The 13,984-nt window shown below is 49.3% G+C and overlaps 1 protein-coding gene across 1 annotated transcript in view; it reads left to right on the top strand.

The window, feature by feature from the left end:
* The window catches only part of LOC119384162 (acid phosphatase type 7-like), a 515,431-nt gene that overhangs the window by 399,463 nt on the left and 101,984 nt on the right, over nucleotides 1–13,984 (top strand). The window contains 1 exon segment of the mRNA XM_037652450.2: nucleotides 10,605–10,742. Within this exon segment, the coding sequence (XP_037508378.1) occupies nucleotides 10,605–10,742 (138 nt within the window).

Below are 13,984 nucleotides of genomic sequence, written 5' to 3'. Positions count from 1 at the left end.
CGCACCTGAGGACTCTAATGTTTGCTTGCTTTATTACTTTTTTTTAAGTATTGCATGTATTCATGTTCTGTTTTTAAGCAGCTGGACGATGCTTTTTCAGAGGGCGGCATTGCTGCGCGTCTTATTTTTCATGAGTTGAAGATTCACCCACAAAGACTGTGGGCAACGCGCTGCGCAGGCCACGCCGCGATGTGTAAGAAGCTTCGCGATTGTTTTAGCACGTTCCGTTAAGATTGCGCGCCGCACGCGAATGTTCCAGCTTTGTCGAGCGATATCGCTGGAAAGTTCGATAGCGCCTGTATAAAAGCCGACGCGCTTGACCGGTTGTCAGTTGATCGACGGACGCCGCTTTGTTCGCCGCAATCCGTGCTCATTGTGCATCGCTTGTAAAGTGCCTATTTCGTTTCTTGGTCCATGTTCGCGAAATAAAAGACTCGTTCTTATCCTGCTGACTTCTTCCTTCGTCTATATCACGACCACGTGACAATATAGAGCGTAGGTTGCGCGCGATGTCTCCGTCGGTGGGGCGGCTTGCTTGCTTCGCCGTCCTCACCATCTCTCATCCTCACGTGCACTTCCCTTTCCCACCGCCTTGCTACGCCATATACTGTACAAGGCTATGCTTCGCTCTTCCAGCATGCTTGGATAGCCGAGTGGTTAGGACGCTCGCCTTCGGATCGAGGTTAAGCGGGTTCGAATCCCGCCTCGCAAAGAATTTCTTTCGGCAATGATTCCTCTCTTTCTTTATATCTTTCTTTTCATATCTCTGTTTGTTTCTACCTCTGTACTCCTTCTTTCACTCATCAGGACTGTTGTTACAGACCACGCCGTAGCGGTGAGCAGTGGGATTTGCCCAAATTCTGTGGAATATAGCCGTTCATGATGATGATAGTTTTGCGGCAGGGTTAACGTGACCGAGAAGGTGTTGAGGCTCACACCCAGGCTTCGGCGAAGTACTCTCGTGACGCTCCTCACGTACAAGTAGAATGCGCGTTTAATTTACATATTTACAGAGCATTACAAAGAAAACGTGCAGACGCGCCTTTACATCACAAGCGCCCAGAGCACACTCGAGACGAGAGGGCCAGCGAAGGCCAGAGAGAGCAACTCCCGACAAGCTCCTCTTCTAGCGGTCCGTGCACGCGCTTCTCGTAAGCGTTCTTCTAGGACGCGGACCGCGTATACGAGGCAGGCCGGTGCGCGTTCCTTGCAGCGCACTAGGAGGTTCTTGTGGGACGTAGACCGCGTATGGCAGGTACGCCGACGAGCGCCCTTGCGGACCGGGTATTTGTATTGCCGGTTGTGACAGCTCGTCCGCCGCCCGAAGAAGTCACGTAAGGGCTGCAGAAACCTCGTAGTGCTACTTTTATGCCAAGGAAGTGCTTATTTTGAAATAAAAGGACGTCTTAGTGGTCCGCACCGCGTTAGCGCACGTCAAATCACCCGCCTGAAAGCGGTATTTCGCACGTCACTGTTACCGTGCCTGTTGCCCGCCTTTACTGCGCGACGGTGTGCACTGAGAGCGTGCACCATTCGGGCATCCGGCAACATCGCGTGCATGCGGTATTTTGTCGAACTTTCTGTCAGTGCGACTTCCACGAGTGGGCAAAATACACGCGGCAGTACGCGATACCCAAACTACCACTGAGACGCGACGGTGTGAGCGAAGCAGGGCGCCGGACGAAGCTCAGTTCGGCGAAAATGGAACCTTTGTAACACGCGCGCCGTTCCCAAGGCAACACCAAAGAGGTTCTTTTTCCCATGAATCAAACAGAAACGAGCAAACAGCATTTTATTACGTGTCTTGATGCACGAAATGTTCTTTTTTTATTACAGGCAGTTTGATTACTAGTGATTAATTGTATTCGGACTCTCCCACGTCATCGGGATCACTTCCAAAATGTCCTACACGTGGCGCTCATCGTGTAATACATTTAGCTTACTTTCTCGGTAAGTAGGGCACTGCTGTTCATAATACTGCCGTTTTAGACGTTGTCATACATTGGGCTTTCACTCTGACGTAAGTTATTTGCCTTTAGTGTCCCTTTCAGTGATAGCGTCCCAAACCAGACGAGTGGAACTTTTCACATGCTGACTATGCCATAGACAGAAAGACGCTTTATAGCGTGTTCTTTGAGACGCGTGTCTGAAAGCCCGCATGAAAACACCCGGACACTTCACAGAATTTCTGTCTACGGTGCAGCAACAACGGGATCCAAACCAAAGCATTTGTCTCCTGACACACGGAGACAGGAGCGTCCGAACGACCCCTACCTGCATGCGAACGCCTTCCTCTGGCTCAAAATCTGACAGACATGAGATCGTTGAGGAAGTGCCCTGTGGAACTAGAGGCGCCACACAAAATGCGCCAGATTCCTCGCCGCTGAAGAAGCTGTGCACTGGAAATCTGGTATCACCTCGCTTTGTCCCGCTTTAGCGCTGTATTCCACACAACTGAGCATTCCATTTTGGCCATCCTGCCCATCCACATCACTATATGCGGCCGCTCATTTTCTACTTTGACGAGTGCTTGTGCACTCTTTTCCTGCTCCCTCGAAGAAATCTCATCTGCCCTGAGCCGAGAAGCCAATCTCTCTCTCTTCACGAGCGAGTCATTCACCTGCTCTTCGGGCATGCTTGTGATGCCTGCCGCAACCACAGGTATACCAGAATCGGCGGCCACCAGCTGAAAGCTTTCTTCGCGGCATACGCCGTTACTACCAAAGAGACCTGTGTGTGCTCCTTCAATGAACCTATTTAGGGACAATTCTACCTCTTCATTGTAGCAAGCGCTTTTACGTTCAGGGCAATCTTTGTGCGGCAGTTTGCTAAGTGGACGAACGCGTGCTTTCTCTGTCTGGCGACAGACACCGTAGTCATCAGCGAGCTCAGCCGCGCGTTCAATGTTTCTCTCTCCCGGTCTATCCAGAATCCCTTCATTGTCTGTGCTCTGACCACCGGGAGGTTTGGCCTTTGCGATAGTTCAAGCCGCAAGGGGTCAAGCTCCCTTTTTTGGCTTTCAGCTTCCTCTTTGCGCCTGGCGGTCTCTCTTTCAAACGCAAGGCCCTCTCGCTCTTCGTCTTCTCGTGATTTAGCTCCCAGCACTCGGCAAGCTCCTCCTCATCCGCGCCAGAATCCTTAACTGCCTGTATTAAATGTGGCTGTCTATGCATATTCGCCACCTCAATCCCCAGCTCCTCGCACAACAGCACTCAATCATCTTTCCTCAATTGTTCCATTTCATGGTCAGCCCTGGCAGACTCCCGTTGCTCAAACTGCCGTGAAGTTACCTCTAATAAACACAAGCCCTCACAAAGAAGCAACTATTCTACCCCTTCGGATAAGCATCACCATCTGTCCAAAACACATGGCAGCATCCCTACAGAAAGTGAGCACTCACCAGCATCGGTACCAGGAAAGAACACGAACCGATCCCGCCGCTGCCAACCTGTTGATGTGACCGAGGAGGGGTTGAGGCGGGCACCTGGGCTCCGGTGAAGAGGGACTCTTGCAACGGTTCTCACGAACAAGTAGAATACGCCTTCAATTTACATATTTACAGAGCATTACAAAGAAAGCGTACAGGCGCGCCTTTACATCACAAGGTCCCAGAGCACACTCGAGACGAGAGAGCCAGCGAAGGCGGGAGAGAGAGAGAGAGCGCACTCCCGACACGCTCCTTTTGTATCGGTCCGTGCACGCCCTTCTCGTAAGCGTTCTTCTTGGACGCGCGCCGATGCGCGTTTCTTGCAGCGCACTAGGAGGTTCTTGTGAGACGCGGACCACGCATAGCAGGTACGCCGATGATGTCCCTTGCAAGGCGTTTCTTTGCATTGCCGGTTATAACAGTAGACAGATTTAGTTGAGCGTCCGCAACAACGTACGGACGCAGCCTGCCATAGGAAATGGCTGGCAGGCTGAGTCCGTACGTTGTTGAGGACGCCCAACTAAATCTGTCTAGTGTCGACATTTCACGGCCGGCTTAAAGGGCCCCCCGCCAGGTTTGACAATATTGAGCTGAAGAGCGCAGTGCATACACTGGGCGTTCACGATCACGTCTGCCAAAATTTGCAAAGCTACGCGCCGCGGAAATGGGTCAAATTTCGAGCTGAACGCTGCTTGCCCTTTCTCTTGCGGGCGTGCGCACAGAGAATGAGGGGATGATATACATGAGGGAATGGCCCTACGTAGACGACTGTGCTCTGACGTCGCCAACAGTAGAACGTGACACTCCGATAATTATTTGACACGACATGTGTAGTTTGTGTAATTTGTTGCTTGAATAGATGAATAAAACTTGAGAGAAATAGTGAGACACAAAAAAGGAAATGTGTGCGTCTTTTTAATTTCTTTCCCGTGAATTGCAGCGAGATGCGGGGCTAATGTGCCTCCGTTTTGCATGCGTTCGTGCCCCTGTGGTTAGCGCATCGAGCAGACGCCAGCCCTGGAAACGAAAGTAATGTTCTAGCTTGTTTGAGCACTCATTATGCTCATTTATTCTACCAAGTCCAAGTAAACGTCTGTGCGGCACTGGCTCATGATACCGCCATCTCGTGCCCGTACAAATGTCGTAACTCTCATGCCCGTCCCGCAGAAACAGGCAGTACACCACAGAAAACGCCGACACAACGCCGACGGCCGCTACATAAAAAAAAAGGTAGCGGCCGTGCAACGCCGCTCGTGTGCCCGGGCACGTCATGCGCACGTGACCATGCATACACATGACGTGTTCATGCGTATGTGTCAAGTGAAGAGAGTAGGGAAGGGATTTGGCTTGCGGAGGCTACACGGGGCGAGTGGCAAGGGTTTGAAACTCGCCTCCTCGCGTCATGGTTTCGCGCCGCTACAAATTATTGTTTTTCTCAGCTCGTAATGGACCGATTTCAAAAATTCTTGCGGCATACTGCTCTTCATTCGGCGCACAACAACGTCCAACGTCTAACCAAAGTTTGCTTTGTGGCCTGGTGAGGGGCCCTTTAAAGGGACCGACAACCAATTTTTATGGTGCCCATTTTTTTTAGCGCAACAGAAATCTTACCGGTGATAGTGTCGAATCACAGAACTGCAATGTGAAAAATGCCGCGAAACATTCGTAACCTGATTTTTTCAATCTGCGGCGAATATGAATTCGCAAACACAAGTGGCAACCCATGCTGCATACAGTGAGCGCAAGAGCGGTTCATATTCGAGCGCGGCGGTTTGCTGCGCATGCGTGCACTCCGCGCGCATGTTCCAGTGTGCACTCCGCGCTCGACATCTTCCATTGTTTACCGCGAAGGCAGCGCCACTTCTCACCGTACAACTCATTTTACCTCGTAAGCAGCACAAAATAGAGCGGCGGTAGATAATAACATACATACTCTAATTTTCAGGACTTACTATGCGGCGCATGACAGCATGAGACTACGTGACTACGTGCAGCAAAAAGTGATCGACTCCGTAATCCAGCTTCAAGTCTCTTCCGCTAGGCTGCGCGACGTACCTGTTTTGTTACACTTAAGCACGATTTAAAAATAGAAATCCTACTGACAGCGCGAAAAGGATGCTGGAATCTGTCACTATATATTACTGTCTTTTCATTTCTACCAGGATCTAAATACACGTTGTGACCAGTTGTCAGTCCTCACTCTTAATAAACACAATGTGAAGAGAGCGCTCTGTTCTCTGTCTATCTATTCTTATTGCGCTCCCTGTTGAAACTGAACTCGTGCTGCAAATCACTTTTCCTGCTACAATATCTGCTGCCAAACGCTGTTGATGATTCCCATTCGATTTGCGAATGAAAAATAGGCAGAGTAGACCACTGCCGAACACCCAGTATTCATTGTACCCAGCATGTCTGGTCAACTGTTACTACTTTAGGAGAACTTGCGTTTGGCGTAGTTGGTGCTTACTGTTTGACATTTTTGACCGCACAAAAAAGACGAGGACAAAGCGAGGTACGACGACACGGGCGGTAAACTTTCAACTCAATTTATTCACTAAAAGACGTAGCAATATATAGCGATTTATGACATGCGCAGACACAGTTACGTCCGCTCATCAGTCTAGTGGGGCAGCCACCTGTCCAAGAAAGACATTTCCGATTGAAATAATCTGATTGAGGTGTCACTGACACAATCATCACTTTTCTTTCTAATAAAGTAAGCTTGTAATAGCTCTCGAGCTGTTGGATCTTGGCTTCTGCCCAGAATCTTTATCCCTTGAAACCGTGGTTCACACGTGCAGTCTTTACAGTGCGCAGGCAGGTGCGCCAAAACGTTTCCTTTCTTTAACGTTTGCTCGTGTTCCCTGGCTCGATCATTTAGGCACCGCCCCGTCTGCCCTATGTAGGACTTGCCGCACGCCAGGGGGATTTCGTACACGACTCCTGTAGAGCACTTAGCGTACGGCTTTGCATGGTTTTTACGACAGCCGAGACTTCTTTTAGGTTCTCTGGAGGTACGGGGGCAGAGCCGCGCCAGCTTGAATGGCGCCGAAAAAACAAGGGGGATACCATACCTGCCTGCTACCTTCCTTAGGTTGTGGCTGACCTTGTGTATATACGGCACCACTTCAGCTCTTACGGTAAGAGGGGTCGTCCTCGTCCTTGCCTCCCTCCTCGAACCTTTCACCTTCTGCAGAATAGTTTCCACCACTGGCGTCACCATCGAGTCAGGGAACCCAACCGTCTTGAGACGGGAAATCTGATTGTCAAATGCATGCTGCATTTTGTGAACGCACGACTTCCTCAGAGCCGACTCTAAACAGAGAATAGCAACTCCCCTTTTCACAATCTTTGACTGGGAAGAATCATATGGCACCAAACCCTTCTGTACCCAAGGAAAATACTGCCAGCAGGCATATCCATGGCCAAAAGAAATGCTTAGGTCCTACACTGAGGCCCTTTTGGACAAAACATTAGCGTAGAATAAAGCGTACTTGCTAACGTAGCATGCGCCAACAAATCATAGATATTTGCTACTTAAAACACCTTGGTGTCGATTCCATGTTCGGGCAACACGACCTAGATTATAGGCTCGGGCCCGTGGTCGTACCGGGCCGGGCCGGGTAAGTGAAATTTTTTTTCAGGTTCGGGCCCGGGCTGAGAATCACGGCCCGTGGAGTGCTCTGGTAAGAAAAGAGGCAATTAGCCATGTTTGTATATCTCGGGGTTTTTTTTTTGCTGAACTATGTTTGCGCAAGTATCTATGTTTATTCCAACTTTTTATGTTGTCCTTACAGCAAGTTGTCAATAGAACACTATTATTATTACTATGTATAACCGTTATGCGTAATATTTCAATCCGTATGAAAGGCCATTTCATTAGCTTTATTTTGATGTACGTAACAGAAATATAGTACCATAACTTGATTTAAAAAACCAAGAACTTCTGACAGTTTTCCGCGTTGCCTCTTTTTTATGCGGTCCCGAAAGAGCTAAGTATGGATGCGCAATTTTCAGGAGAAATGGCACTGCCCGAACCGTCGATGAGCGTTATCTGCCTTGGGATCAAGAGCATCGACAAAGTGCGCAGCTGCGCGTATTGCGCACTTCGCTGATTCGCAATATGATGAAATATGGTGTAGCACGCACTTCGTAACTGCATTCACAGTGGACATGTATTCTTGAACAGTTTCACTCGGCCAATGTTTCGCGCACAGACGCAAGTAAATAATAATGCCCGCGTCACGGCTTAGGTGTCTACCGAGAAGCGAAGGCTAGCAAGCGACTCAACGACGACGACCCCATTAAGGTAGCTCGTTCCGCTCCGGAAGGCGACGCTCGGGCGCCCTCAAATATTTTGTATAATTTTCGGTTTAGCGACTGCCCAACAGAAGCTAGAACGCAGGCGACAGCTTGCACATACAAGGCTACCGAGAGCGAGAGAAAGTGACACGGCGTATCGGCGATGCGTAGAGCCACTACAAAAAAGACATATTACTTCATCAATATACTAGCATTTCTTATCCGCCCTTCCAGTTGATGATCGGCCATTGTATTGTCTCATGCTCTTTTCTTGTGTCCTTAGCTTCTTTCGTGATGGACGATGAAGCCAAAAGCAACTGGTTACTACGATTACTTGGACCTTCGTTTGTGTTTGTATGGCTCGGCGTACACTTTGTGTAAAACTTTGGCTAGAGATATTTTGGCGAACATTTTTGTGCAGATTCCAAGTCAACTGAATTCCGCGAAGATGCGTTAAAGAAGAGGGAAGGCGAACGCAAAGGAGAATAAGTTAAACTCTCCATTTATTGTCGACCATGACACAAGCATGTTACGTATACATGTGCCCTTGCTTGAGCATAAACTAACCTCGTTACACCCATAGCAAAGGAATTTTATAGCTAAAGCATTTTATAGAACAATACATAAGGTGCAGTTGCACCCTTTGAGAAACCTCGGAGCGATGACTGTTGTGCTCTATACGCTAACAAATTGGGTCTGTACCTTGATTTCCGTCATTGCAACCAAAAAAGCACTTACGTATCGCTCACAAAAACACAAAAAAATTAGAACATATAAACGAGAACCGGAACTTGGGTGTTTATTTGTTAACAGCTGAAAGCGGTCTTAGTAACTGCGGCGTACCATTGACCTAAAATATTGAGGAAAAAATTTAGATGTCTGAGCAAGCAAAAGACGAAGACGATGTCTCAGCAAAAGACGAAGCACTGCTATACTTGTCGCTGGGCTAGTTGGCTACGTTATGTACCAACAGGCCCAGCAACAAGTTCTATGATAACATTTGGAGATAACACTAACATAACATCTCCACCAATAGAAGGATGCACTAACGGTGTTTTCCCAGGAAGACAGCAATTTATAGAAGAAAAATACAAAGAGGTGTGCGCGTCTCCGGCAGGATGCTTAACTCATATATGCCCAGTGTCCTACATATAGGACGCTTCTTTGGTGCACTCTAACATCGCTATTTCTTTAGCTGATGACTAGCGCCACTTACAGCACATCAAGCAGCCCTCATTCTCAACGTGTGCAAGCCTACACATTGCTTCCTTTTCATGCTTCCACGTGCCGACTGCTTTCTCCAGGCAAACGCGTGCTTTGTGTGAAAGACGCCATGGAAAGGAAGGAGTGCAATGTCGGCGTGCACCTGAAATGTTTCAAGGCTTGCCACACCCACACATAGCACCCCTAATGCCCAATGTCCTATATGTATAGGACGGCTTGAAAGACAGTGTTGCGTTTACCTGGTAGTAAATAAAGAACTTGTGCTTTCTTTTGAATAGAAGTACACTTTTTGTAAAAAAAAAAATATTTGCTTTGTGATTTTTTCTCAGTTTGGGCATATATGGGTTAATGTTGAACGTAGAAGATTTTGCACGGCATTTGCAATATCTCGTTAAGAACTGGCAATATTTCTGTCTGCGTACGTTGCAGAAAGAGAAACAAAGCAAATTCAGGAAAACCACGTGAATGCAGGTACTATTTCCCTGGGAGGATAGTTACAGCATTTTGGCGACGTGCCGGTCACCATTCGGACACCAGGAATGATGCAGCCCTTGTCACAAACAAAAGAGCGTATAGCAATCCTTTCATTTGTACGGTGACGTCATTTCTTATAGCTGCATCCTTGCCTGTTCAGCTACGTATTGGAGGACCCTTATGTTTTTCGTATTTCCTTTTTAACACGAAAGTGTTTTATGCCGGGGTCCACCAAGACTTCAGTGACGTATTTCCGTCACGGAAATGACGTCGAAAAAATGTACACGATCAGATGGCAAAGAAAAAAAGTTCCGTCAACGGGAATCCACCCCACGACCGCTCGGTCCGCAACAACAGATGCCGGGCGCGCTATCCACTGCGCCACGGTCACAGACTCTGGAGGCTTTACAAACGCGCCTTTTATATCTACCACTCCCCCGGTCGGCGGGGTGGTGTTGCCCTCTGAGAGCGGCAAAGTAGAATAATTCGTCATTAATGAGACTTCCGCGATTAGTACCTGCAACGCGTTACACGTTCGTCTCATTTATTCGCGTTTTCAATAGAAGTGCAATTTTTCAATGCCTTAACACACCGCGAGGTGGAGACCTTAACGCAAGCGTCGTAAAAGCGTCGGCTTCGCTCATAGCATCACGCTAATCAAACCAAAAATAGCTCTGCGACGCGCGCCTGCCTCACCTGACTAACACCGCGTTCCCCGCCTACGCGCTCGCCCCGAAAAATTGCGGCCAGGCTACCGCGGCGGCCCGACGCGCTTTGCGTTTCCCTCTAGTGCGTCCATGGTGTCACATTTTAACATGCCGCAGGATGGCGACCAAGTTCTGCGTCCAATATGCGACGCTCTTCTGGCTATCATAACTCGTTCTCTGATTACGCTTTCACCGTTAACTACGACAGCTACCACAAGGGTTTGTTTAATCATTGAACATGGACGTTAGTCGTCGGCATGGAGATGTACCACCAAGCATCAAAGTGGGTGCAGCCACGTTAAACGGCGCTATAGCTGCCAGACATCAGTATGCATTGTGCAAACTATCTTATATCAATGTACAGTAAACATTCAGTTACTTCTATAGGCGCACGTTTAACTTTCGTGTTATTCCGATTCCTATGACGGAGGGATCAACCATGTTTTTTTGCTTTCTATGTGGCGACATAGGGCTGCCAGGAGAAGCTGGACCCGTTTGTGAAAAACCCGGCAGAATGGAGCGCCGCCCGTTTCTCAGACTACGGCTACACAGTGATGACGCTGCACAACGGCACGCATCTGAGCCTGCAACAATTCTCCGTGGAAAATGTAAGATCGGCAGCCACTATGTACAGGTCTGTTCTGCAAGTGTAGATGACATGTGTTCACAAGAGTTAACGTGTTTCATTCGTGAAAGTGTAGAAGCTTACGCTGCTTTCAAGCACACAACGTACAGTGCCGTCCACTCTTATGGTGAACATGGCGCAGCGTGGCAACGCACCGCGCAGCGCCAGCGCACCTGGCGCGGCCGCGCATCGAAGCGTAGCGGCGCATGCGTAGAGGGACGCGCGGGAGCAACTTCGCGTTGTCTGCAACAGAGCTGAAACATTGCCATGGCGCTGCTCTTGCCTTGCTGTATTACAGCAAGAGCGGCGCGCTGATGTCCGCCTGCGCCGCTTCGATTCGGTGCGCGTCCATGCCGGATGCAATGGCGCTACGCGGAGCGCGGCCACGCTGAGCCGTGTTCACCCTAAGAGTGGACGCCACTGTACGTTGCGCCTGTAAGGCAGCATAAGGTCGAGCGGTTTTCCTCCATTTACTACGACGCGCAAATAAAGTTATGAAGAGCAACATAAAGGCAGAACTACCGTAATGATTCCAATTTCAAAGTTAAACCAAACAAGGAGGCTGCTCAAATGGTCGCGCAACGGCTTTCTGATAACATTAACCACGTTCTGTCGCAAGAACGTTTCCTTCGATATTACAAGCCGCTAAGCCTACAAATGCGGATAAGAATAAGTTAGTCAACCGTAGCGTGCCTAAAGAGCGTCACATCCGGGAGGATGACGCCACCTGAGTCGTTCGTAGAGCAGCACGTGGCTGTAGATTATGGTTCTCGCAGCACCTTTCGCCTTCACTCAAATTTTGGTGGTGACATTACGCCATACTTTATGCAACCCCTCAGTTCATGTGACTGTCCCGCATGTGATGACGATCGGAAGTCCCACTGCTGCGCTCTATAGGACGCGCCAAACTGGACGTCCGTATGAATATCGCCGGCATTTTCTCTAACAGAGAAAAGATTTTCACAGGTTCGGCATTTCATCAGTCGCGCTTTAAAAAAAAGAAACTAGTGCAGCTAAGTCGCGCTAGGCTGGGTCACATCAGAGCTGGCCTCTCTCTTTTCCACCTCTTGCTGTCCTATGCTACGCTGTACACGCTTGCTCTCGCCCATCGCTATTACTGCCCCCCACGGTGGAGAAATCGGCGCTCTGGGAGCGAAGCAGTAGAGGAAGAAGATGACGAAACTGAAAACGAAGAAAGCGCGTGCCGATTCTTGAAGACGACAGCGTTCCTGGGCCACACTTTCAAACTGCACTTGCTATAACCACATGGCTTTCTTTTTGTCTCCCTCTATTTCTCGTTTCCTCTTTATCGCTTTCTCTCTCTTTCCCTGTATGCTATGCTTTACCATCTCCTCTTCCCCTCACATCCCTTCCCCGCCCCCTTGCTACAGTATGCTATACAAGGCAAGGCTATGCTATACTGGCGTGCTTGGACAGCGGAGTGGTTACGTCGCTCGCCTTCCTATCGTGGTACGCGGGTTCGAAGCTCGCCTCGCCAAGAAATCTTTCACGGCAAAGATTTCCCTTTTTTTGTTTCTTTCTATGTCTTTATATTTCAGTGACGTATTTCCGTCACAGAAAGGACGTGAAAAAACGCACACGATCAGGTGACAAAGAAAAGAAAAGCCCCATCACCGGGAGTCGAACCCATTACCTTTCGGTCCGCGACAACAGATGCAGGGCACGCTATCCGCTGCGTCAATGTCACACACTCTGGAGGCTTTGCAAACGCGTCTTTTATACATCACACTTTCCTCTCGCAGTGCTCTCGGTCGAGGTGGTGCCGGCGTGTGGGAGCCGCAAATGAAGTGATGCACCGTGACCGTGGCCTCCGCGATGAACTCCTGCGACGCGTCGTTGCTACGCGTCCGTCCCATTTGGCGCGTTTAAGGTGACGACCTTACCCTCGGCCTCGCTCATAGCATCCATTCATATGAAGAATAGTTCTGCGACGCGCGGCTGCCTTGGCCTGCCTCGGCCGGCTGTCGCAACGCGTTCCCCCTTACGCTCGCCCCGCGAACAGTCGCGACCGGGCTAGAGCGGAGACGTGACGCGCGTGTCGTTTCCTTCTAGTCCGGTCGCGGTGTTCAATAAGGATGGTGACTTCAGTCCAAGTTCTGCGTCCAATCAGCGACGCCCTTCTGGCTGTCACACCGCTTTCTCTGATTGCGTTCTCACCGTTAACTACTACAGATACCGCAAAAGTTTGTGTAACCATTCATCATGGAATTTAGTCGTCGGGTAAGAGATGTGCGACCAACGGTCACTGTCGGTGCATCCACTTTAGACGGTGCTGTTGTTGCCAAACACCAACAGACATTGTGCAAGCCCTCTTATATAAATGTTTCTATAATGACAGGGCGTGCAAAGAGGGACACAAGAAAGAAGTCAGGACACCACAAACGCCGACTAACAACTGAAGAGACGCACAACGGCGGAAAAGATGGAAGGCACGAAAATTTCTCTGCGCATGCGCATCCAATTGGCGAACCTATCAATCCGGCTCTCGTGGGGGCCTACGTGAAAGAGAACTGTAAAGGCATTTGATTTCATCTTTATGCAAGTTAATCGACGGTTGGCTCACGCATGCGCTACCACCATTCTCGATATGCCGCCTCAATATGCCGTGCCTCATGTTGTTAGTCGGCATTTTGTGGTGGCCGGACTCGTTTCTTGTGTACGTGTTTGCACACCCTGTCTTTTTAGAACGAATACTTACCAACTAGCTCAGCTCTCTGTTATTCTCAGTTTTATATCAATGTACTGTACAGTAAGCACTCAACCACTTGTGTAAGGACACGTTTTACTTCCGTGTTATGCTGATTCTTATGGCAGAGGGACCAACCGTGTTTTTCACTCTCTCTGTACTCTCGCCCATCACATGACACGCCGGTGTTCTGTGAGCAAAGGCGAAGATGAGGACGATGAGAGTTGATGATGATGACAATTTTCCATTCGCTCTGCACGGCTGGCTTAGAACAGCTACGATGTTAACAGCTGCTAACGCAGCGCGCAGGTTAATTCTAATACGACAGCTTCTTATGAGTTAGTGCGATGTACGGTTCGTTGACGCAGCTTTCATTAACCGCCCCTCCACGGTGGTCTAGTAGTTATGGCGCTCGACTGCTGGCCCGAAGGTCGCGGGATCCAATGCCGGCCGCGGCGGCTGCATTTTCGATGGGGCCGATAATGTTTGAACCCGGTGTACTCAGATTTAGGTGCACG

The sequence above is a fragment of the Rhipicephalus sanguineus genome, chromosome 2 (genome assembly GCF_013339695.2).
Source record: "Rhipicephalus sanguineus isolate Rsan-2018 chromosome 2, BIME_Rsan_1.4, whole genome shotgun sequence".
Classification (NCBI taxonomy): domain Eukaryota; kingdom Metazoa; phylum Arthropoda; class Arachnida; order Ixodida; family Ixodidae; genus Rhipicephalus; species Rhipicephalus sanguineus.
This window is presented reverse-complemented; position numbering and strand designations above follow the sequence as displayed.